We start from the raw sequence: 25,068 nt of genomic DNA, 5'->3' as shown, positions 1-25,068 counted from the left end.
AGCTGGGCTTGCACTGGTGGGGCAGCACCCTAACACTGATGAAGACCGGGCAGCCTCCCATGCCCCCGGGGTGAAATCGGCGTGCTCATCTCGCTCCCTGAAGTGCCTGTACACCAATGCACATAGCATGGGGAATATGCACACCATATGCACAATAGCATGGGGAATAAGCAGGAGGAGTTAGAAATCCGTGTTCAGTCAGGGGACTATGATCTAGTGGCAACTACAGAGACATGGTGGGACAGCTCACGTGACTGGAATGTGGTCATGGATAGGTCCGTCCTGCTCAGGAAAGACAGGCCAGCAAGGCGAGGTAGGGGAGTTGCTCTTTACGTAAGAGAGCAACTCCATTGTATTGAGTACTTTGCAGGGGCAGATGAGGAGCGAGTTGAGAGTCTTGGGGGTGAGAATTAAGGGACAAGCTGGCATAGGGGATACTGTTGTCTGCTGTGGGTGTCTATTACAGGCTACCAGATCAGGATGAGGAAGTTGGTGAGGCCTTCTACAGGCAGCTGATAGCAGCCTCACAATCACAGGCCCCAGTTATAGTGGGGGATTTCAACTACCCTGATATTTGCTGGAAAGCCTACTCAGCCAGCCATCCACGGTCCAGGAGGTTCCTTCACTGTATCAATGATAATTTCCTGATGCAAGCGGCAGATGTGCCAACTAGGAGACGAGTGCTGCTGGATCTTGTCCTCCCTAACAAGGAGGAGCTGGTTGAAGCGGTGAAGGTTGAGGGCAGCCTTGGTTGCAGTGACCACGAGATGGTGCAGTTCAGGATCTCATGTGGCAGGAATAGAATATCGAGCAGAATCGCAACCCTGGACTTCAGTAGGGCTGACTTTGGCCTTTTCAAGCAATTGGTAGGGGAAATCCCATGAGACAAGGTACTTGAAGGTACCGGGACCCAACATAGTTGGTTAGCATTCAAGGACTGCTTCTTCCGAGCTCAAGATCAGAGCATCCCAACACAGAGGAAGTCAAGAGAGCCAGGAGACCTGCATGGTTAAACAGGGAAGTGCTAGGCAAACTCAAGTGGAAGAGGAAAGTCTACAGATCATGGAAGGAGGGGCTGGCCATTTGGGAGGAATATGTTGTCAGATGATGTAGGGAGGCAACTAGGAAAGGTAAGGCCTCCTTAGAATTAAACCCTGGAGGAGGGGTCAACGACAACAGAAAGGGCTTCTTCAAATACACTGCGGATAAGACTAGCGCTAGAGGCAATGTAGGCCTACTGATGAATGAGGTGGGTGTTCAGGTGACAGCAGATAATGCCTTCTTTGTCTCTGTCCATAATGCTGGAGGCTGTGCTGAGGAGCCCTGGACCCCTGAGGTCCCAGAGGAAGCTGGAATAAAGGAGGAATTTGCCTTGGTTGATAAGGACTGCGTTAAGGACAAATTAAGCAAGCTAGACATCCATAAATCCACAGGTCCTGATGGGATGCACCAACAGGTGCTGAGGGAGCTGGCTGAAGTCAGTGCTAGCCCACTCTCCGTCATCTTTGGTAAGTCGTGGGAAATGGGAGAGGTGCCTGAGGACTAGAGGAAAGCAAATGTCACTCCGGTCTTCAAAAAGGACAAGAAGGAGGATCTGGGTAACTATAGACTGGTCAGCCTCACCTCCATCCCTGGAAAGGTGATGGAACAACTTATCCTTGGCGTAGTCTCTAGTCACATCAAGGATAAAAGGGTCATTGGGGCAGTCAACATGGCTTCATCGAGGGCAAGTCATACTTGGCCAACCTGATAGTCTTTTATGAAGATGTAACCAGGTGGATAGATGATGGTAAAGCAGTGGACATGGTCTATCTTGATTTCAGTAAAGCATGTGACACCGTCTCCCACAGCATCCTCACAGCTAAAGTGACTATGTGTTATCTGGATGATCAGGTAGTGAGCGGGGACTGTGAACTGCTTGAAAGAAAGAAGCCAGAGAGTTGTGGTCAATGGGACGGAGTCTAGTGGAGTCCCTCAAGGGTCAGTACTGGGACCAGTACTACTCAATATATTCATCAATGACTTGGAAGGGGGAATGGAGTGCGCCATCAGCAAGTTTGCTGATGACAAACTGGAAGGAGTGGCTGACACACTGGAAGGCCGTGCTGCCATCCAGCAGCACCTAGACAGGCTGGAGAGTTGGGCAGGAAGAAATTTAATGAAATATAACGAGGGCAAGTGTAGTGCCCTGCATCTGGGCAAGAACAACCCCAGACACCAGTATAAGTTGGGGACTGCCCTGCTGGAAAGCAGCGTGGGGGGGAGACCTGGGGATGCTGGTGGATGGCCAGATGACCATGAGCCTGCACTGTGCCCAAGAAGGCCAATAGCAGCCTGAGGTGTTATCAGAAGGGCTGTGGTTAGTAGGTTGAGAGAAGTTCTCCTCTCCCTCTACTCTGCCCTGATAAGACTACATCTGGAATATTGTGTCCAGTTCTGGGCCCCTCACTTGAAGAAGGACAGGGAACTGCTTGAGAGCAGCAGAAAGAGCAGAGAGCAGCGCAGAGCCACGAGGATGATTAAGGGAGTGGAGCATCTCCCTTACGAGGAAAGGCTGAGGGAGCTCAGTCTCTTTACCTTGGAGAAGAGGAGACTGAGGGGTGACCTTATTAATGTTTATAAATACATAAAGGGGAAGTGTCAGGAGGATGGAGCCAGGCTCTTCTGGGTGACATCCAGTCATAGGACAAGGGGCAATGAATGCAAGCTGGAACACAGGAGGTTCCGCTTAAATATGAGAAAACTTGTTCCACGGTTAGGGTGATGGAGCACTGAAACAGGCTGCCCAGGAAGGTTGTGGAGTCTCCTTCTCTGGAGACTTTCAAAACCCACCTGGACATGTTCCTGTGTGACATGATATAGGTGTTCCTGCTCCGGCGGGGGGATTGGACTAGGTGATCTTTCAAGATCCCTTCCAATACCTAACATTCCGTGATTCTGTGAAAATCAAATTAAAGGGCTCCACAAATTTTAATTTGTGATAGCAAGCTAGTTTCTGTCCTTTCATCTCTAGCAGGCTTTGTTAGCTGTGTAAAATTCCAGCTCCCCATTCTCCTTCAACAGACTGTACAGGAGATACTGCTTTTATCATGTAGTGATAAAGTAAAAAAACAATTAGTAAGTGCTGGGGTAACATGGAAATGGAAGTGACTTCTACTATCAAGAAAGTACAGATATTAATCACATTATCAATACAGGAAGTTATGTATTGACTTATTTTAAGCCAAGAAAGAATAAAAAATATATGCTTTTTTACACTAGTGTTTTTTTTAAAGCTGAGAGTATCTTGGTAATACTGGCCACAATCTTCATAGGCTTAACTTGAAAGTGGTTAGCACTCAGTGTTACGGATGTGACGTGAGTGGTGACAAAGACACCTCTGACTGCAATACATACACACCCACCCACCAGCTAAACCACTGCACTGTAGGTGTTGTCTCAACTGCTCTTTTACTTCCCCCAGAGATATTATCATTATTAAAAAGTAAATGCAGCTGAAGTGGTGCAAAAGATGATACACTCTCACAGGCCACAAAAAGCCACAGGAGACAGCTCTCACTGTAGTTACCAAGATTTGTTTTTCCACAAACTGTAATTGCACCAGCCCCAAGTCTGAAGTCCTTACAGGTTAGCTCAGAGCTGCTAGCTCTGCAGCCCAAACTAGGGCACCATCAACATGAACCAAGATCTTTGGTACTTTGATGGTACCTTAATGCCTGATTAGCAAGTGCTTAACAGATAAAATGCTAGGGTTTGTTATGTGGAAATGAAGCAATATGAATTCAAACCTTAATGAGAGGCTGAATCCTTCCTTCCTTGTCTGCCAGAAAAAAAGTTGGCTCATAGAAAAGAGAATATTCAGAATGTCTGTGATCTGGGCAAAAGAGTTCAAGCCAGAGCAGTGAAATTCCTTACATTTAATGTTAACAAGAGGCTCCTAGACAGACAGAAACTAATATGTGGTAGAAGCTGTACAAGATGTAGCACGAGCGAACAAGCATCTACTGAATTATCTACTGAATTCCCTTTAGAGGAGTCATGTGAACATTTACCTTATTTTATTATTACTGAGACTGATTGATTCTGTTGAAATTATTTATACTTCTAAGACTCACATCAGTTAGAAGATCTGAAAGGTCTAATTACTTTCAATGCGAAGCATGGTTGTATCTAGTAGAATACTTCCTTAGGAGCCTCAGGTTATTCTGTTGTTTATCTATTCTTGTCTGCCTAGAACAAATGCTCCCAGATTCTAGTTAAGTCATGTAAGTCAGGCTCCATGCAAAATTTTTGTCCCTCAGCTGTCTGAGGGTCTGTCTAATAACCTAGATGGGCTATGCTGTCCACTTCCATCTGCCCTGCACCCACATTTACAAACCAAAAAAGCCATACCCTGAAGTACAATTCCATTAGCATTTCACTGCTCATAATCAATACACCTTAGCATACACATTCAATACACCACTATGTACACAGAGATATTCAAAGTTTGGTATTGCAACTGATGATCTACAGAGGTTTTCGGTTAATCGTTTGTATTTATATACAACTCCGTAACTAATTCTTTAAAGTGAAAAACTGTAAACTGAAATTTGTTGCCCGTGTCCTTACCAGGAGAAGCCTGCTAGCATCGACCTGACAATGTGCAAGGCAGCAGGGCCAGCAGAACTGTGGGAACTAGCTTTTAGGCAGGAAACATCTCCTAGTATACATAACATAGCATATATGTTATATATAACATAACCTGAGTCAGGAGCTGCTTGGACACGGACATATACCTTTTTTTGTTTTCCGCCCCCAAAGCAGTTTCTGTACTCCATCCTTCCCTAGCCTGACAGAATTAGAAAGGTACTATTCAGAAGATACAAAGATAGAATACTAAAATCAGTTATTACTTTTTCTTAACATTCCAGATTTTGAGCCACCATACAAACACCTATAACTTTTCCCAACCTGTCAGTAATAAAGCTCTACAGTAGCTGAATTATACTTCTGTAAGCTAATCTCTTAAAAAGCAGCTAACGCTTTTGGAAACAGACTGATGATTTTGCCACTAATTTATTCTTCCCTACTCCATGACACACAAATGCTCTACTCTCTCCTCTATTTTTCTTACCTCTCATTTGTCTTTCTTGTTGCTCTCTCTCTTTCTTGGCCTGGATGGCAAGAAGGCGTCTGCTTTTCACAGCACTGATCATATCATCAGCTTCTATTTCTACCCGATGCTCTATTTTTACCATTTCATTTTTTTTCTTTTCATTTCTTCCCATTGTATTCTCATCTTTCCCATTCTCCTTGCTCTTGGCCACCATTTCTTTCCGCTTCTGTTTTTCTGCTCTCTTCTTGTCATTTTCTTCCTTTAAGATAGCTAGGCGCTCCTTCCACAGCTCAGCTGACGTCTGCTGCTTGGCCTCCACATGATCCTGCACTGAGTAAGTCATTAGAATCCGGTGGCACAGAGCTCCAAGTATCTGTAATTTCTCTTCAGGAGTCAACTCAAAGAACTCAGAAGTCTCCAGCTTCTCCAAAAACTCATCCTGTACTTCATTATCCTCAAAAGTTGCCGAATTCTTGCTTTCATCTACATTATCTGAGACCTCACTTTCCTCTTGTACATCTGACTTGCGTAAGCAAAGGCGGACCAACTCAGATGCAGAATGCAACGTAAGTGGTATTTCAGAAAGCTTCATTCCCAGCTCAGCATAATCTTCAGCGATTTCATCCTGCAGCAGGGTCTGCAGAAGAATGACCAGTACCCGGTTCAAATAAAGGAAGCCTCCCTTTTCTGCACAAAGCGCTTCCATCAGGGAAACTGCTGTAATGGGATATTGAGCATCTGGCATCAATAAATCTGAGTAACAGCTCAGGAATTCCACCACCATAGCGACATCCCCGAACAGTGTATTAGGAAGTCCTTCTGGAGTATCAACCAGTTTAAAAGTGGGCAAGTTCTTCCCTTTGAGATCTTGGTCCTCAAATCTTTTCTGTTTTTCCAGTTTTTCCTTCATCTCCTTCTCCTTCCGCTCTTTTGCTCTCTCCTTCAGTTTCTCTTTCAGCTTTTCCCTTTTCTTCTTCAGATACTCCTTGCGCTGCTCCTCTGTCATGGTGGCCCATTTCTTCCTGTGTTCTAGAAGCTCATAGCGTTTCTGTACTAGTCCTCGTAAATCCTCAGGGAGACGGGCACGATCCTCGTTTGAGAGTAACCTGGCTGTTTTGGAGATGATGCAGGAAAGTGCACTTTTTTTGTCTTCCCGGTCCTTGTTTTCTTTGTAATAGGCAATGAGATGGAGTGCTGCAGGAGGCAGATGTTTCTGGGGTTTCCCCGAAGACCTAGGAGTGCCTCCAGAATTCCTGGGAGCCCTGGACATCTTAGTAGTACCTTTAGCCATGTCTAGTAGTGTCATTTGTTTCATTTTCATCTTAGGGGTCTTCAAGCCTTTCCTAGGAGACTTTGATTTCCCTGATGTTTTCTGCCCATTTAAAACCCTTTTGCCTCTCTGCTTTTTGTCCAAGGATTTGTTGCTGCCCTTTCCCAGTCGGCTCCTCTTTGGAATGTGAAAGTTAGAACCAAGTTTACCAGGCGACATGATTTTCATCACCTCTTCCAACTCCTCTTTGGGAGATTTTGAGTTCTTAGAATTTTTCACCTTCAGTGGAGAGCCAATAATAGATTTCTCCAGGTGCACATGACACCACAGAGTAGGGCTCAGTGGCTGACCCAGAGATGTACCATCAGTTTTGGATTTCTTGGAAGGTTTTCTGTCAGGCGATCCAGAGCTCTTCCTCTTGGTTGAGGTGTTGAGTGTCATATACTAAAATTAAAGATTTTATATTAATATTTCAAGGTATGTAAAGGTCATCTAGATTCTTTACATTTTTCCCTTCCATGAACAAGTAGCACTCAATATTTTAAGGGTAATGAAGACTTCTGCAGTAGCTTTCAATAGGCTTCATTCACTAGGTTGCTTATGAGGTTATTAGCTCATTCCAGAAAGTTAACATTTGGCTTCATAAAATGTAATACTAAAAAAAAAGTATTTTCAATATTTCTTACTGCATTGCACAAAACCACCGTGTTTCTACTTAAAAAGTTGTGGGGAGAGGGTTTGCTTGGGAAATGCTGACAATTTCAAAAAACTATTCCTCTGCTCAAAGAGATTTCTTAGCAGGTCCTGTAGGGTTCAGTCCTGGACCCCACCCATGTCTCCATCCAGATGGAAACTGACGGGGCACAGATGTGATGGGCAACAGAAATTCAGAGACTTGTCTCTGAACTGCCTGAAAGTTTCAAGAGCTGCATTCTCACTGCTTTTTAAATATGAGGTCTGTAATGAAAGCGAAAAGAAAGAAAGAATTCTGATTTAATGTAATTGAATATCTGATTGTTTTTAAGCTTTTGAAGTGACCCACCTGACATCATACTTTTAACATAGAACAGTTTAACATAAAGCCAAACAGACTGATTTCAGCATCTCAATTCAGTTTCAGGAATCAGAATACTAATTCATTTCAAGAAGTAGTATTCTTATAAGTGTCTTACATTTTTTTCACCTTTAAGATATGGATAAAATTATCAGAAAACAGAAGCTGAAAAGTTATAATTACTTAGCAAGAAAAAATGTCTGCAGTGGTAAGCACAGCTAAAGATGCAAGCACCTAAGAAGTACGTACGTACGAACAGACACACAAATGTGATCGAGGTAAGCCTGCCAAAGAAAATCAGATTTGCTGGCTTCTGAATGTTCACTCTTGAATGTCTTATGCCAATTTAAGAGTCCTCATTAGCCACTTAGAGTTTTTACTGAAGACAGCACCCAAGCTGAATCCAGCATCTGCATTACTTCATTCTACAAAAATTGTGTCGACTTCTTTGCTGAAGAGAATTACTTAATCTGAAAGCATCCAATATTAATATGAATTATCATAATTACAAACTAACAAATATTAGATCTACAACATATACTGTATATTAAACTATCAGTTATACAAAGTTATTTTGCTAGAACACTGACTTTGGATTAATAAATTCTCCAATCACTTCTTGGTGTTTAAAATTCAATGTAAATTCAATCCCTGTGCCAAGTGGAAAACAAACTACAGAAAGTGCCATCCCTAAACACAAAGCTAAGGAATTCTGTAAGACACAGAAGATGTTACAGTTGTGTATTTTTCCTTATACCAAAAATATGCCTCTATCTGTGTGCTCACTAAAAGATTGTAGGCCATCAGCAAGCATTTTAATTTCTAGCAAGACAGTGACCTGAAATCTGTGAGCTGTATTTACCCTTGCTGCAATATGAATAATTTCTTTTTCTCTTTAAGCACATTTACAGCGTTCTAAAAGAGTCCACAGAAACTTGCTTGAAAAGGGCAGTATCCTCCTGATAAGGAAGAGGAATATAGCAAATGTTTCTGGTTCTGTTTTAGAATAAAGCTTGATGAAAATTGAGTCCATGAAAAAGTGAGTTTACTAGAAGAAAAATTAGTGTTTTCTACACCAAAGATGAACAGAAGATTTCATGATACTGCATTTACTCAGCTAACAGTAGATTTGGCTAGTCATTACAATGGACTGGAAAAGAAGAACACCCCTACTCAGTATTCAGTACAAAATTTGTGGTATCTGCCATTTCTCAGTCCAGCACCATAAAAACACTAAGTACCAAGTAAAACATATTCAGCTCTTCCACTGTAATTAAGAAAATTGGGCAATAATTCGTATTTACCAGGTAAGGAATATAGCTCTTCTGTTCGTCTTAGACCAGGAAATCTTGTCACTACTTACATACAAGTAACGCAAATCATTACTGAAAGAGTTAAGAAAAGTCAAGTCACAGTACATAACTCAAATTTTCAACGTGGACCATTGTTTCAGAAATTCAAGCTGTGTCACACCTTAGGGATAAAGGGTTAATGATCAAAGGAGTGGACATTCCTGCTCTGCATGTCTCTAGAAGCACCAGAAGCGAAATGGCACACTGAAGTCTTGGCCAGGGCCACTTTCTCACCCATTCCCCACCCTTAAACACAGGAGATACTTTTAGGAATTCTTACCTTATGTGGGTCAAGCAAGAAGTCACTAAATTTACTGGGGAGAGAATATTTCTTCACTAACTCATCCTCCACTACCCACGGGGCATTCTCGCCTGTGCCAGCCCGTAGAGCATTATGCCGGATGAAGTACCTCAGGATCTCCTTGTTGGGAGGACGTTCTGTACGGACTAAGCTATCTGCTGGTACGTTGCTAATGATCTTGGAGATAAACAGACAGAATGTTAACATTAAACGTCTAGACCCATTATAGATATAGATTTAGTCGTATCACTAAAAGGAGCGCGGGCTGTTACACTGCTTCACATCCACAAACTCTCCACTCCACTCTTTTGAAACTCTTACAAATATTCAAAACAAAACAAACAGAACTTGCAGAACCGAGATGCATAATAGAGATTGGTAGAAGATTTAGTTAGACAAAAAGCATCAAAAACATTAGTTTATGTTTCAGACTTCTTGCCAAAGCCCATCACTTTACTTGGCAGCAATGAAAGTCTCTGACCTTCCCCAGCATGTGTTTGCTACTAACTTAGAAGCTTTTACATGTTAGTGTTTATTTTGTTTTGATTTTTTTCCTGATACCAGAGGAGTAAGTCTGCAAGCAGTACTCACTGAGGTCAGCCTTGCCTCTCTGTCAAATTAGCAAACTCATGACAAAGCACTCAGCAGTGCTGCAGCTACACAGAGCTTCCTGAGGTGCAGGACGCTCAGAGAGGTTCCGTCAGAAGAAAAGCAGCAACTCCCACTCAGAATTATCAGTAGCCTACCTCTCACCAAGCTTCATTAACAGCCTGACCAGAGATTAGCTAGTCAACAGCAATGATTCAAAATTAATGAAGCACTGTGACTGAGCTTCCCTGTGTGGTACCAGGCAATTGTCGGGTGCCTCCATGCACAAAACCAAATTACATATAGCAACAGTGAGGCTAGTCAGCCTTGCTGAAAACCACAGTCATCTTGCTTCCAATACCTCAATTCCATCAGAAAGTACTACTACATTGTGCTGTGTACACATAATGGTTATTTAATTAAGCTTGCATGTTCACGTTGTAACAGAAAAGATTCAAGCAGTCATCTCACCTTGTCTTCATTTTTCAGCTTGACATCATATTTGTGTGGCAGGAATTTAGGTGGAACCCACTTCCTTTCTTCCTTCTTCAAAGAAGTGGGAAGCTTCCGAGGAGACCTACGTGCTCGATCATCTGACAAACCAAGACAAGACATTAAGTGTCTTAGAATTAGATTTAAAAAACAATTAAAGAATCAAGATCATAAGTGGGACTGGACACCCCCCAAATCATCCATACAGTGTTTGGATAGCTACAACATCAGGAAAAAAATCCTCAACTGGTTTTTAGACACATCCTGAAGACAGGCTGGGAAAGAAGTCCTTAAACAGGTCTGAAACAGAAGACAACAAGCTTCTTCAAGCAGCTTAAAACACCACTTGAACTATTTTAATGCATCTCTTTACAGAAGGCAAGCTGCAACTACATACAGGGAGGGAGAAGAGTTTTATGAAGCTTACAAAGAGAAGATATGCTTCATAATGTAAGGAGTAATCTTCTTAGCAAGTTGCTGCTGAGAGCCCTAGCTGCATCTGCCGTGCCACATTTGAAATAATTTTCCTGCAGGAATTACCAGCTCCAAATTGAAGTAACTTTTAGTGTCATTTCACTTTCGTAGCCATTAAGTGACTTCCAGTTATGTGCTCCTGTGCATATAAGCTAGTTTAGCTGAAAATTTTAAGTATATTTATACAACTATTTTTTTTTATTCTCAAGACAGATGTGACTGAAGGAGTACAAAGGAATCAAATCTCCTTGCCAAGACAAAATCCAAGCTTACTGAAGAAAGCGATCCCCAAATGTTTTTGTGTTTGTGGTTATGACTCAGAAGAAAACACTAAAGCAAGCATGATAGATGAGGAAAAATTATCTATTAAGTATACATAGAATACAAGTTGTAAAATCCTAGATGTAAGTTAGATTTTTAAATTTGTTTATTGTTGTCATATTATTAAGCCCTACAGCGTTTAAACTCCAGCAGCATTATAGCTTACATGGTATAAAACCTATTTTTGCCGCACATCTCTTCCAAAAATCAGGAGTCTCAGCTAGGTAACAGATCACAGATGCCATGGGCTCCCCTGCACCATATACGTGTGTAGTTACTTTCTGCATTAGTGATACATTTCAGATAACACATGAAGTTCTCTGTTGCAAGCATCATGGAAGTTTTGCGTTAAAAATCAAAAACCCTGAATTTTCTAACACTAGTAGTATGCATGAAAATAGACTAGTACTTTCATCACAGATCAGGCTAAGACATAACTTCTATCAGCTGTTGTTCCACATTTGTATTCAAAGTCTCAGTAAGTCAAAAATTCAAAGTCAAAAAATACTAAAATATTTTTTCTGCTCAACAACACAATTGAAACTGCATACAGGACACTTCAAACTCTGTAAAAGACCTGCTTTTAGAGATCTGCTTCAGTGTCTTAAGTGGCTGAATCTTATCTTTGCTGGATGTGTGTACCATGCATGCTAGGTTTATATTTAAGAATTAAAAACGTGTTGCTTAGCCCTGGTTTTAAAGGATTCAGTTACACTGCTCCCCTGCAATAGGCCTGTAAGTGACCTCTCCTTCAGTGATTTACTTTCTAGATTCTAGAACTAGGGATAACTATATTGAAGTTCATCAAACAGCCCCTGGAAATCTAAAAGGGGGGGAAGAGGAAGAAAGGGGGGGGTAGAACATCACTACACACTCCTTCCTAAAGTTATTTTTATACAATGCATACGTCAAGTAATTCTTTTGTTGCATTGTACTGTAATAAGGCTTACATACTGGAATCTCATAAAACATCCACATGCTGCCATCTCCTTGTATTCATCAATTATTTGGGATTTTCTAAAGCAGTATTAACTCTACATAGAGCTCAAGCTGCAGAACCTGACTTCAGTAGCTCACCATCCACATTCAGGAAAATCTAGCCTTTCTTCTTGCTTCCACAGATTTTCCAGATTGCTCTCCCTAAGCAACTAAAGATACAAAGCTACTTCAGACTCCACATCTGATGCAGTAATTCTGGTGTAAGGCCTTATTTTTTTATTATTATTTTTAACTTCTGAAGCACAATAATCTCCTAAACAAAGAGACCCAAGTTCTTTCTCTGCACATTTCCTCCTTCAACAAAACCTTAAATTTTGATATAAGTATTACTAGGAATGATAAGGTTAACTCTGCCCCCTTGTGTGTGCATGGAAAGATGCATCTCTTACACCACGCAGTTATGCTGTTATTACATCTAAACACTTACCCTTGTTTAGTGACCTCAGCAGGTATCAACAGCGGTCAAGGATGTAACATATTAGAAAGAAAAAGTCAAAGTATGTGTGACTCGGTCACCTCCAGATACTGTATACAGCCTCCCGGCCCCTGCAGTTCGGGGCCCACCAAATGAAAGCAATAGTGCTGCAGTATGCTGTACAAGTTTAACAAATGCTACGTAGTTACTGTAACAATCTCCAGATTTTGGAAAGAATTTCCTCCTATGAATCATGTTCTGTTATAACCCAGGATATAAAAGCTTTAGCAATAACACATCCTTTTAATAAAAAGTCTATGCACAAAAGACAAACTTAGACTCTTTTTAAAGAAGAGTTTAAAAAAAGTGCTTACTGCTTCTACTAATTATGTTACAACTCGACTAGCATCTTTGATTTGAAAATATTGAGGTTTATCTTCTACAGAAAGGGAAGGACAGCCCCAATTTAAAGAGAGGCAGCTGAAGAGAGGTCAGATAATCAGCCGAGTCACAGCTTGAAGAAAGCATACCCATTCCTCCAATATTCCTCCAGTCAAGGTGCTGCTTCTCAGAGGGCTCTATTGGCAACTTCAGTAAGGCTACAGCTGAACACAGCTGGTTAGAGCACTGCATGCCACAGAACAGAACATGACGGTACTCTTTGCAAAACACCCAAGCCCAGAAACACTGCTGTAAGTTTGAACATTCTTAAAATAAAAGCTACTTCCCAGGACCATTGTGTTCAATAGAACTATCACCGAACAACAACAAAAAAACGAAACACATGCATCCATCCCTCTCCAAGCACTCCTATGTTTTCAAAGGGCCAGACCGTTGTAATTTTTTCCAGTACAAATCAGAAACAGTTGGAGATTACTACGCTTGGGACAACTTGTATTCTACTCCTGACTTTGCTGTTAGCTTGCTGGGCTACTTTTTAAGTTTTCTCTTCTCTGTATTAAAGGAGGCTATACAACTTCCTCAGCTGCTGGGTGGCTATTTGCAAATGTAAGCAGCTTGGTACATTTATGTGCCTTTAAAATTAAGCTATCCAGATTACAGCTATGCTGTGGAACCTCTACTTTTATTTTTAAGCACGCTTTTTCATATCTTTGTTAAAGAGTTATAATTTCATTTTAAAAAAAGTTAGAAAGGACATTAATTTGTTTTTTCTTTCAAGAGAACCTTCTCAGAGTCAAGAAAAGCCTTAGACAACTACTTTTTCTGCAGCAAGGAGGAACAGATATGAAAATGGGGAACACTATTTCATAGCATGCTTTATCTTGAACCCTTTGAAAAAAGTTTACTATGCGTTTTTCTGCATGAATTTTGACTCAGCATTTGAACATTGGAATGGGGAGAACCAAAATAAAATACTTTTTTTTAATGTCAACTTAGGACACAAAAGAAAATGAGAGCTTGTCTCTGATTGCACAACTACAACCTTTAGAACCAGAGATGTTTGTTCAAAGGATCGCACTCAAAGGGGCATTGCAGCTAAACTTTTTCCAGCTTTTGTGCAGCTGCACAAACTTTGGTTGAGGATTTTTCCTCCCCTTTTTTAATAGGCTTGTTATACTTTCAAATCTTCATACATTTCATGCATAGCATTCTGTACTTACACCTTAGAACCACAGTATATTTTCTGCTTTAAAACCAGCAAGAACATTTGAAAGCCAACAGCACCGATGCCTCTGAAGCTGCACCACTAACAATGAAAATCTCAGGATTTTGATTACATAATACTGTTTAAATATCACATACAACTTTCATAGCCCAGATTCAAAATGTACATGAATTCAAATACTCATTTCTAGTTGTTACCTCGTTATGACTTGTTGTCATGCTGCCTTACTACTTACTCATACTTTCCCTTCTGTTGTCATCTTCCTTCAGGATGGATTCCTTCTGATTGTCCTGGGCTGCCTGGCTGGAGTTCTCTTTATCACTGGATGGGGAATCGCAAGCTCCATCAGACTTCTTTTCAGAGGTCTCTTCATCAGCTTTCTCCAAGGGATGTATTTTCACAACTTTCACAGGCAACATTTTCTCCTTACCAACCTGGAACAAAATATTAATGAAAACTGAACCTGAGCAAGACACATGAACTAACAAGCTTTAACATTATGAGAAAGCAAAAAAACCAAACAAAACCAATCAAATCCCACACCAAAAAAAGGACTTGCAAACTGCGGTTTGGCCAAACACTTTATGAGAGAAGCTTATTATCCCTGTCAGGAAACAACTACAGGATTTCTTTCTACTATTCCTATCTGGAAGCTCTGTACAAATTGCTTAAAAAAAGAAAAAAGAGAGAAACCTGCCGACCCACTAGTTTCTTCAGCATTTAATAATGTTGCTTTCTCAGCCTAAGGAAGGAGCGTGTAGGCAAAATGAATGTGTGCTACCTTAGTAGCTACAAATGAAAGAATATGTCCTAAACAAAATTGCTAACAGAACTTTTTTTTTTTTTAGTAATTTTCCTTACTTCTAATAAGTTTGAGTTTTCCCCATCGATCACAGTTTTGGAGGGATTTTTCTAATTATTAGAGCATCATTAGATATTTCTAAGCAGTTGACCTCAAGCCACATCAGTTTAAGACTACCACTCCTTCTGGGAACATGTTATGTGAAAAGATTACAGCAGATTATAATTTTAAATGACTGGTACTTAAAATATAAATATGTATTTTACATATATTGAAATACATACACACAAAGACCATTGCATATTTAAACTGTAAAACAAAGCTGTCATTCCCCCCCCCACCCCCCCCAAAAAGTCACTCCTTTTTCTCATGACATCTGTATGGGTCATCTGTGTGCTTCTGTTTATAGAACTGTTTCGCATTCAAAAGCAGGTGATGTCACTAGGATTCCACAAAAAAAATTCTCACCATCTTTCTGATACTGCAAGTGGCTAACATGTTCTTACCCACTTCTGCATTTAGATATACAAAATTAGTTCTGAGAAAAAGCACGGGATAAAATTGAAAACGGATCCTTACCTCAAAGTCACACTCTTCTCCCACTGCAAATTTGGTCATGATCTCCAGCCAAGCTGCATCCACCAACTTTTCCAAAGATACAGTGTTGTGGTGGACTATTTCCAGTACCAGTTTCTCATACCAGATGGGGAACTCCTCCTTCAAGCTGAGCAAGGAGGTAAGAAGCTTTCATTATTCAAGGAAGAAAAACCAAAATGCAAAGTAACCTCCAATTTTGCAATTCTAGGAAGACTTACAGCCAGGACAATGTTCCAGGCAGATGCCACACTGGAATGCAAAGACAGAAAGGCTTTTTCATGCCCTCCCCCATCTCCACTCTCCAAAGTGTCAATTGGCATGACAATACTAATTGTGCTTGTCCTTCCCAGAAGGAACGCTGTAAAAAATTCAGGGAAGAGTAGCACTGCCAGTAAATCCTTTCTTGCCGGTTATTATTGCCTCCCAATTAGATGGGGAACATATACCAAGAACTTGTCATTATTCTGGGACTTGTTACTTCAAGATTTTTGCTTCCCACAGTAAGATGATGCTAATGAACATTGAGCTTTTCTTTCTTCCCAAACTCTGGGCTTACACACTCCTAATGCAGGAGAGAAGGCAGGTCTAGGCTTACACAATCAAGTTATCTTTCCAGAGAAAAATGTCTTGTGTGTTTCACACCATGGCAAGATCTTAAAGCTTTTTCATTTAAAGAAGAGAAAAGACAAGTTCACTTGACTAATTTATTTACTAAAGGATTAAGTAAGTTAATTGATAGGAGTACTGAGAAGTATATTGCATAAAGCTTTTTGGCTTTGCATATATTGCAAAAAAAAGTCTATTTCAAGTTACTGTAAGAATGAACAAAATACTCCACTTTTCCAAAACCCTTTTAGTTTTCTCTGCTATATTTGCTGTTCTGCAACTGCCATGAACAATTTTATCCATTTTGCAAACTAAATGATTTTTTTTTTTCCTATCAGCAGCCCATGAACAGCCTAGGAAGCTTTTAATCCTGTTTCAGAGAGACAAGCCCAAAAGTTCTCTTCATAGAATGTTTCCCACACACACATTTAGAGAGACTACAGCTAAATGTTATTGATAAATCTTTCATTTATATTCCATTTACATTTTTCTGTGTTTTCAGAAGTGCACAACCAATGAAACGTCACTACCCAACAGGACATGACACTACTCAGCTGCACACCCTCCTCACAGGCAGGAACGTTTGTGAGGAAGGATAGGTGACAGTAGTACTTCAAGCGTCATCAAAATTAGGGCTATTAGGAAAAGGGGTTTGTGTTTGTTGCCTTTAAGGATGCATTTAAACTTAAATAATGGATAAAACTTAAATTTCTCCTCAAACTGAAACTATTAACTCTTTTGCCAGTCAGAAACCAAGATTCTTCATGAAAGAGATACAGTTGAAACTTTCCTCTCAATTTTCCTCTCATACACTTACAATATGCCCAGTTTAAATCCAGGGGAAAAAAAGTTACAGAAATCCAAGTCATCAGTTCACAGAAGAGAGAAACATACCATTTGTCTGGCATTATTCCTACAGTTTGATACGCACAAAATACGTTATGTATGTTAGTTCAGCCAACAACTTGCACCTTTCAAGAAAATTCTCTTATGGCAAGGGTCACAATGGATCTCAACCAAGGATTCAGGGCCTATGCTGTGCACTAGAGGGGGAGGTCATGGACACACCAACAAGGAAGAACAATGGTGGTCTGAACTGAGTAACTATTCGTGCTGTTTTCCCTTTGTTCTTTATCATTTCAAATAGAGTAGATCCCCAAATGCTTACTCCAAAATAGTTGCATTTAGTACAACGACCGATTCCAATGCAGATGTGCTAAAAATAATTACAGCTGTGGACCTCACTGATGTGAAATTCCAAAAACTTATTTTTATATTGATTTTTCCCCCTCTGAAGAATTTCCATTACTCATGGAACTCTAAAATTCATCAAGTAGCATATGCTGAACTATTTTAGTTCAAGTAATACCAAGACACAGCACAGAAAAGCATTACTCAACTGCATTAGCAATGGCATCAAATTTGGATTTTGCTTTTAACTCCAGAATCCCCAGATCTGCTCAAAGCCAGTAAAAAGTTACCTACTTCAAAAACTAGCCATCATATCTCATTCCCAAGTCCTCTCTTTTGCCCCGAAGACAGACACATACCAATTTTTTCACTGGTACTTACAGCTCAGCAACTTCCTGCTCCTCCTCCCAAGCTTCTTTGTGTGTCAGCTGGCTGCTTCCTGTGCTTTTGCACGTCCATATTCGCTCACTGTATCTCTCCAACCGTGCTTCATATTCTCTGTAGCAGTAGCAGCTCAGGAAAACAGGATTTATGCAGTAGAAAGCATAGCCAGAGTAGCACGAGACAATCTAATTCGATTAAACTCTTTCTATTTGAGTGCACAAAGACTAAAGGTAAGGTTTGACTCTGCATCTACCACAGAGATGCTGCACTACATCTGACAGGTTATTAGACCAGGACCCACTGAAGCTTTTCGCAGCTGAAATGTCTGTCCTCTTCTGTGCTGGCATACAGAAGGTGGCACACCACCATCAGTTCAGCTGCAATGCTCCAGGGAAATACGTACCACTGAGCGCCTCTTGGTTTTGCTAAGTTTTCAGCTATTCCGGTCTGGACTTTTCATTGGAAAGCAGCACCAACATCACAGGCAGATGCAGGAAGCACGGATGAACCATCACTAATTGCCTGAGAGTAGGTGTTGGGGAACTACCACTCCAATGCTTTAGGGTGGCATTATAAACTTCAGATGCAAACTAGCCGTCTACCCAGTATCCCCGATCTTTTTGGGAAAAAAAAATACCAAAAGCTTTGACACTGAAGTCACCAGGAAGGCCACATTTGCCGTGGTTTCCAACAAAAGCAACCTCCTGGGTTAGCACAACATTAGTATCTTCATCATCACCTCCTGCTTCCTACACCATAACCAGCCTCAAAGTTAAGTTATTCTGCCCAGTAAGTTTAATAGTTGCACAGGCGAGTTGCTGTAGTGCAGACGCTCGTATAAAATACAGCATTAACTACTCTGTTATAAGCATCTCTGCCTATGCTTTACCCATTCCACCTAAGAGGTAATTATCTGTCAGCAAAAACAGATAAGCTACTTCATACTTTCTAGGGACTGTACAGGCAAAATTGTCAGAAAAGCTAATACAGTGTAAATTCTTAACAATTTACCCTGTGGCAGCCTGTTTAATTTGATGCATGCTTTCCAATGGTAATTTAAGTAAAGAAATGATAACAGAGAGGCAAAAAAAAGTCTCTCTCTTCTCCTTCGGTGCATTTTCCAGCAGAAAGCAAGCAGAGCTCAAAGCATACATGGAACAACTACAGAGGCTCGGCCCACTCAGCCCACAAGTGCTAATTACGAGCGAGCTGCTGTGGGAGCATGCAGATTGCTCCACGCTCCTGCGAAGGCAGAGCCACCACTCACAGCAAGCTATGCTTTGTGCTTCGCACACACTCTGTCAAGAAAATTTTAGCATGACTCAGCTAAAGTTTTGTTGTAGCTGGTGGTTTTAAGAAGAGATTTGTATTAGGAAGGTGAGTTGCAACTCCAATGAAACCAGTTTTCTTGGACATAAGGCACAGAAGCTATTCTGAAAATGCTGACAGACAGGCACGTTACAGCCACATCAACCGGAGCTATACAAGAATACCAAAGCACAGCACTGCCACTGCTGACAGCATTCCCTCTGCCTAGAACGCATCTTAAATCTGAAAAATCCCCCATTTCCCCAACAGCCCTCCTTGGAATGTTTCCTGCTCCTTGGCAGATGAATTTGCATTAGACAGGGCATCATCCAAGTAAGCTTTGAGTCCTCTGGCCAATTCTTACCCCTCTCAACTGTGAAGTTTCAAAAGCACTTAAGTTTCCTCAGCTTTTATCCCAGCTGATGGTACCTGTTTCTCAGCCCGTGCAGCAGCCTGGGGCTGCAGGACACAAAGCACTGGGGCAGTGGCAGGTGGCAATAAGAAAGCGCAGCTTACAGCAGCTCATTGCAAGAGACGCTGACCAGGCCAAAAGTGTGATTGTAGCAAGCTTCTGTAACAATATCAAGCTGGAAAAAAAAATCTAACCAGAAGCCAGGAGTCCTACTTGTATTTACAGCAATTGGAGATTCTAATAACGACTAAACTGAAGCCATAATGCCGTTCTTTCCTATGCCTTTCCCACAAGAAGTGAAGTCAAAAGCAAATTCAATCCTCACCATAGACAGGAATCTGAACATACAAACAACATTGGTCTTCAGCTTCCTTCAGCAAGCCACCTCCCCTCTCCCATGGCTTTCCTTGGGCATATCCATGGACACTGCCTGGATACTGAAGACTTGCAGCTGCCTAGCACAAACGCTAAAGGAAAAATACCCTTATTAAGGGTTCACCACACTGCCTTAATAACCTTTCAGTATTCTAACTATGAAGAAACGTTTGAGATATAAGTGAGAAATAATGTTATGGTCTACTTCCTGCACTTAAAAACTTTCTCTATCCCTGCGAGGAGGTAAGTAATCCTCCCAGCAAGGAGAGCAAAAAAATGCTCACCTCCAGCTGATATATACTTGAAAGGTATGTATTGCTTTACCTAACACCATCTCCCATACTAACAGGGAGACCCACAAGGATTTCCCCTAAGCATTCTGCCTGTACATACTCATGAAAACATGTGAAATCCCACCATACCACAACTCATTTTTCTCAGATCAACACTGAATTTAAAAGTGGCAGGTACAGCCATTCCCCCCTGTCCAGTTCAACTCTGTCCCTCAAAATGCAATTTAATTCCACCTGCAGCTGGTCAGCTCTCATCTAACACTGACCCCTGGCCACATTCTTTAACCAGCACTCAAGACTCATGGCCACAATCCTCACCCTTCCTTTGTGCTCTGCTAGAAGCCTCTCAAGCCAGGCTCTACTTTTAAATCCTGGGGTGAGCACAAAGGTGAACAGCAGGAGAATGTTTTCGCAGTTTGCTGTGGCTCAAACTTTCCGCTACACCAGCGCTATTTGTCCTTTCAACTGAGCCTGGAAACAAACCCAACCTATTTTGGACTGTACAACAGACCTGGTATAGGGCTACAAGTGAGGGCTCACCGGTATGCCATAACCACCCCATCCTTCTACCAAGAGCACACAGTTGGAACTGCTTTTGCCACAACCCCCAGCATGCTAACTAAAAAACCCCAGACAAAAGCTACTTGTGAACATTCCCCAAAAAGCTGTAATACATTAATACTGATGACTACCCACTGTGCAACAGTTAATAAATCACATTGCTTTTTTATCCTCCTGACATCACTTCGATGTTAAAATTCAGAAAACAAATCTAAATTAAAAACAAGGGACCATTTTAAAGAAAAATGTTTAAAAGTACACAAGAAGACTATTAAACAGATACAAAGTTTGCTCCTTCCCCGATTAGTGATACTCTCATATAAATTAGTATCAACTCCAAAATAGCTTTACAGTATCATAATTGTTTCCACATGTAACAGCCAGAGGCAAACTTACCAGGAAGCACATTTACAAAGTGGGTGGGTGGCAAAGTTTTCACACAATTGCAGAGCATGACATGACCATGTTTTGGTGCTGCCACCTTTCATCCAGATTTTAATTTCCTGATATTACATGTGAAGATGTAAACTACAATGCAGTCCAATTCTTCATGTTCTGTCTGCAGTTCACTGTACAAAGCCATAAACTAAAGATAGATGCACAGCAAACTTTTGTCTGGGGAGAAGAATACAGCTTCCCAAGAGTCAATGAAGGAAAGCTTTGGCTGGAACAGTCCATCTTGCCAGCCCTGGCCAACGAGCTCTCCAAACTATGCCTTCTCTTGAACTAGCAAAGGAGTTTTCCCAACTGTGGCCAGCACAACAGAACACACTACAGCAGTCCCACGAACTAATGGAGGAGATGGCCTGGTGTCAACAGAACAAATTCTGGATTTTGATAGACATCCAACTCACTGTACACGTACCACAGACAGTTCACCTTCCCTGGTGCACACATGAAATAAACAGGACAAGACTGTCCCATACTTGAAGCAGGGAGAATTTATTTACTTTACACCTCACATGATCTCAGAGTAGATCCTACAGAGCTCTAGCCACGAGGAGCCTATTTCTGACCATTCTGTGATTCATCCATCCCCACACAACGAACAAGTCTCACTCCGAGTCACCAGAAGCACAAGGCTTCTCTAGCACGCAAGGGGCTCTACACAGCACGGTTGCTCTTAAAAGGTTTCCAGGGGACTTCGCTACAGAAGAAAGCCATGTAAAACCAGAAACAAACTTCACAGACAAATATCTGAGCTCTGATGACCAGTCTATCCATCTGCTCACTGCTTTTAGACACTTTCTTAACCCTTGCCCACAGGACAGATGTCTTCCCTCACGTTTACCACACAATACGCCAATTTCCGTTCTTATTCAATCTAATCTACAGCTGCAAATCTTAAAGATTCTTAAAGATTTTTTTGTGTCTTTCAAATACTGCATTCATAGCTGTGTAGTGTAAGAGCCTGCAAACCTTAAGGGCAAGAGCTGATCAATTGCTTTTCAAGTTGAAAAAAGGTCAGGCAACCACATTCTGCCAGGCCCTGGCACTACCCACACCAAGAGCTGCTCTGGGTAAAGGCTCCAGTACAGCCCTCTCTGCAAGCTAGCCACAAAAGCCATTCCTTTGCACTATCTAGGGTCAACAGAAGTGAGAAAAAGCCTCCAATCTTCCTTAGGTAAGATCTCCCTTCAGCCTACTGACTCATTTGCAATTTTCTGTTCCACTTTTTGCCTAGCTTGTATTATACGCATAGGCAACAAAGTAAGATAGAAACCCAGCGTAACTTAGTTTCTCTTTTTAGCTTCGTGACATCTGTCTGGCAAGGCGAACTTTCTAGAACAGGCTAGGCTGTCAGCCTCCCACTGCATCCCATGTAGTACTTTCTCCAACAGAAGAGCATCTCTCCAGAACCTCAGTGCTTGCACATGCTTCCTCTTTCCTTCTGACCCTGCAGCCACCAGCATCCCCTCCAAGGAGAGGAAAAACATCATTTCTTCCTTAAGGCTAATACCATCCAAGTGTCCACAGAAACATGTCCTACACCCGCTCATCGATCCACAAGAGCCATGCTAACAGACTGGTGTTCTCACAAGGTGCCCCTAAACACATCTGTGCTGTTCCTATGTGACAGGTGAACCTTAAAGCAACATCTTCTACAACAGCAGTAATTAGAATTAAACTAATTATTTTTGACCACTTATACTTCCCCGAAGAGGAAGAGAACAGGTCTGCCTCTGCACGGCCAGTTGGAAGACTGAGCTCCTTTCAGTTTGCTTACACAAACATAGGGAGGCTGTTCAGTTTCAAGTGGAAACTATGTGAATTTACAGTACTTTTAAAAAGCACACATCTACCTTGTATCAAACACTCGACCCAAGTGAATTTTATTGGTCAGACTGCATTAATAATGCCTATTTGCACTCAGATATGCATTTCCTCTTCAAAAGCGAGCTAACCCTTCTTAGGGGCTTTTGCATTCTGTTCTTGGTGCTGAAGTAACACGACACGCCTGCATCCCCAGCGCGAGGAGGGTCCGACGCAGAGGCTCGAGCCCCTGCGTCTCGCGTGCCGACGAGATCTCCGAGGTCCGTTTCTTTATTTCCGCCTTTCCGCCACGGTTTCAGTCCTTCCTTGGGTTCTCAGTCCCTCAGATGACACAAGCAGCACGCCAGGCCCCTGAAGCAGCGGCCCGCAGGTCAGGGCGCGGGGAAGCCCTGCCCCCTCAGCCCTGCACAGGGCCCAACCGCTAGCGCTGCCCTCGCAGCCGCACAGCTCCCGGCAGTTACCCGAGCTGCCCACGTCCTCTTCCTGCCTCCCGAGGAGCGACGCGCAGCGGCTCCCGCGGAACCAAAAAAGCCGCTTTTCGCGCGAAGGCGGCCCTGCAGAAATCCCTCCCGTCGGGGCCGAAACCCCCGGCCGGCCGCGGGCAGGTTGCTCCCGTCGCTGCTTCATTCGCTCCCGTGCGGGAGCCCCCGGCTCCTCCGCCACCCTCCCCCGGCGGGTCCCCTCCAGAGCACGGCGCCCGCTCCGCCGCGGACCGGCCCCTCCGGGCAGGCAGGCGGGCGGCCGCCCGCGGCACCCCCCCGGGAAGCTCCTGCCCTGCCCGGCGCTGTCTCGAGGCGCGGTTTGCACGGGGCTGCTCCCGGGCCCCTCTAGGCCGCCGTTCACCCTCTTTTAACCGCCCGCGAAGTGGGGAAAAGCCCCCACAGGAGCCCCGGCCCGCCTGCGCCAACGCCGAAGGCGAGGCCGGGGCCGCCCGGCGGACACCGGCGGCCTCCACCTCCCGGCCCGGCTTTGTTCGGCGCGGCCCCGGGCTCGGCCCCACCGCCGCCGCCTCGCACGGGCCCTCCCCGGGAGGCGCTGACGCCGCTCGTGCGGCCGCCCCGGAGCTGCCGGCGGGTGACAGCGACGCCGCCCCGGGGCTGTCCCGGCCGCCCCCCCCCCCCCCCCGCCCGGCCGTGCGGATACTCGCGGGTGCGGAAGGCCTCCTGCGTGTGCGGGATGATGAACCGCTCCCCCGGCTCCCCCGCCGACAGCGGCTTGGCCAGCGGGAAGGGCTTGCGGCCCAGCAGCGGCGCCATGGCGCGGCGAGACGGGCCCCGGCTGGGGCCGGCGGATCCGCGCGGCGGCGGCCCCGGGCGGGAGGATTGAAAAATGGCGGGAGATTCCCCTCCCCCTCCCGGGCGGGCGGCGGGCCCGGCCTCGCCGCGCGCACCCGAACCTGCCCCCCCCCCCGCGCCGCGCGGCCCGCCCCCGCCCCCCGCCGCTCTGAGAGCCTACTGGCGGACCGCCTGCGAGGCCGGCTTCCGATTGGCTAGCCCGCCCGCCAATCGCACCGCCTCCCCCCACTCCCCCGGCGCAGCAAGCTGCCTTGCGCCGCGCGCGAGGTGAGAGGTCGCGTTATGTAAGGGGCAGGGAGCGGGCCGCCATTTTGTGCCCCGTTACCCGCCCGCCCCTCCCCGCCGCGGCCAATCGCGGCGCGCCCCCTCCCCCCCGCCCATCCGGGTACCGCGGCGGGGCCGCGCGCCGGGCTTTGTCCTCCGCGCTCGGCTCGCCCTGCTCCCCCCGCCCCCGGCTCTTAAAGGGGCAGGGGCAGGCGGGGCGCTGCGGGACGCTGCGGGACGGCGGGCGGTGCTCGGGGGGTGGCTGCTGCCTTCGGGAGGGGGCGCGGCCGGGGAGGCAGCGACGGTCCCGGTCCCGGTCCCGGTCCCGGTCCCGGTCCCGTTTCCTCAGTACGGGGCCCAGGCGGTGACTGGGGCGGGCCCGGGCTGCGGGTCGTGGTGCTGCCGGGCCCGCCCGTTCGTGCCGGTACTCGCCGGTCCTGCCGCCGCCGGGCTGGCGTGGGCCCGGTTCTCGCCTCTGAGGCGCGCAGCGGAGCTGTGCCGGCTGCCGCCGTGGTCGGGGTGCCGTGAGGTGGAAGGCCTGGGCATCCTCTCGGGCGCTGCTTCTACGCAAGGACGTGAGTTCAGGAGCTGCGTGCTTTGTTGTTTGTTTGCTTGTTTTTAATCCAAAATTGAGTGTTTTTTTGTTTGTTTGTTTGTTTGTTTTATTACAATAAAGCATTCGTGTCGAGTTCATGTTACGTCTGTTCTTACAAGC

At 44.1% G+C, this 25,068-nt stretch overlaps 1 protein-coding gene across 1 annotated transcript in view; it reads right to left on the bottom strand.

The window, feature by feature from the left end:
- Window positions 1-24,206, bottom strand: part of BAZ1B (bromodomain adjacent to zinc finger domain 1B) — a 52,759-nt gene extending 28,553 nt beyond the window's left edge. Inside the window, exons 1-7 of the mRNA XM_040532195.1 lie at window positions 23,938-24,206; window positions 17,569-17,685; window positions 15,373-15,517; window positions 14,227-14,425; window positions 10,135-10,256; window positions 9,055-9,252; window positions 5,117-6,812 (exon numbers count right to left, since the gene is read on the bottom strand). Coding sequence (XP_040388129.1) covers window positions 5,117-6,812; window positions 9,055-9,252; window positions 10,135-10,256; window positions 14,227-14,425; window positions 15,373-15,517; window positions 17,569-17,685; window positions 23,938-24,050 — 2,590 coding nt within the window. The 5' untranslated portion in view covers window positions 24,051-24,206. The remainder of the gene's footprint in view (window positions 1-5,116; window positions 6,813-9,054; window positions 9,253-10,134; window positions 10,257-14,226; window positions 14,426-15,372; window positions 15,518-17,568; window positions 17,686-23,937) is intronic.
- Between the last annotated feature and the right edge of the window lie 862 nt (window positions 24,207-25,068).

Source organism: Cygnus olor, chromosome 20, assembly GCF_009769625.2.
Source record: "Cygnus olor isolate bCygOlo1 chromosome 20, bCygOlo1.pri.v2, whole genome shotgun sequence".
Taxonomy (NCBI): Eukaryota; Metazoa; Chordata; class Aves; order Anseriformes; family Anatidae; genus Cygnus; species Cygnus olor.
The sequence above is the reverse complement of the archived record's forward strand: the minus strand, read 5'-3'. Positions and strand labels throughout refer to the sequence as shown.